The 865-nt window shown below is 61.7% G+C and overlaps 1 protein-coding gene across 1 annotated transcript in view; it reads right to left on the bottom strand.

Annotated features, from left to right (window-relative positions):
• The window catches only part of CACNA1H (calcium voltage-gated channel subunit alpha1 H), a 103,998-nt gene that overhangs the window by 100,351 nt on the left and 2,782 nt on the right, over positions 1 to 865 (bottom strand). Inside the window, exons 3-4 of the mRNA XM_042783223.1 lie at positions 318 to 391; positions 10 to 174 (exon numbers count right to left, since the gene is read on the bottom strand). Coding sequence (XP_042639157.1) covers positions 10 to 174; positions 318 to 391 — 239 coding nt within the window. The remainder of the gene's footprint in view (positions 1 to 9; positions 175 to 317; positions 392 to 865) is intronic.

Genomic DNA, 865 nt, shown 5'->3' with positions numbered 1-865 from the left:
GCGGCAGACCCCAATGCGGCAGACCCCAATGCGGCTGACCCCAATGCGGCAGACCCCAATGCGGCAGACCCCAATGCGGCTGACCCCAATGCGGCTGCCGTGTGGGCCGTCCCTGCCCCGGGGGGCCCCAGGGGATGGGGACATGGTGTGAAGCACTGCTGCCCCCAGTACCTCCTGCGGGGTAAGGAGGTCCCGGATCATGACCCCATTGCCAGGGGGTGGGCCCAAAGTCCTATGACTGTGGGCTGGGTCGCGGTCACTGGAAGCCAGTGTCGAGTCAGTAAGTGTGGCTGGCGTCCTCGGTGGAGTCAGGTCACTCTGCAGCTGGGCTGGCCCGAGGCCAGAGTGCTCAGGGATGGTCGGGACTTGGAGCCCAGGTGGGAAGCCTGGACTACAGGCAGGGACAGGGCAGAACCCCCGCCCCAGGCCTGAGCGTCCATGGGAGGGGCCCTTCCCAGGACCCAGAGGGAGGGACAGAGGCAGAATGACTCAGGGTTACACAGGTGAATTCTGTCCCCAGAAAAGGCATGTTCAGGTCTGACACCTGAATGAAACCCTGGTTGGGAGTAGGGTCTCTGCAGGTGGAACCCAGTCAAGATGAGCCCATTAGAAGAAGCCCCAAATGAGACCAAACAAGACCACACCCACTGCTGTTGGGTCAATTCCACTCACAGCACCCCTGGAGGACAGAGTGGAACTGCCCACAGGGTCTCCCAGGCTGTCTGTCTTCACAGAAGCAAAGCCCAAACCACACCCACTGCCATGGAGTCCATTCCGACTCACAGCGCCCCTAGAGGACAGAGTGGAACTGCACCACAGGGTGTCCAGGGCTGTCAGTCTTCACAGAAGCAAAGCCCAAACCACA

This window comes from Orycteropus afer, unplaced genomic scaffold, assembly GCF_000298275.1.
Source record: "Orycteropus afer afer isolate SDZICR_OR568_19922 unplaced genomic scaffold, OryAfe1.0 scaffold00751, whole genome shotgun sequence".
Classification (NCBI taxonomy): domain Eukaryota; kingdom Metazoa; phylum Chordata; class Mammalia; order Tubulidentata; family Orycteropodidae; genus Orycteropus; species Orycteropus afer.
This window is presented reverse-complemented; position numbering and strand designations above follow the sequence as displayed.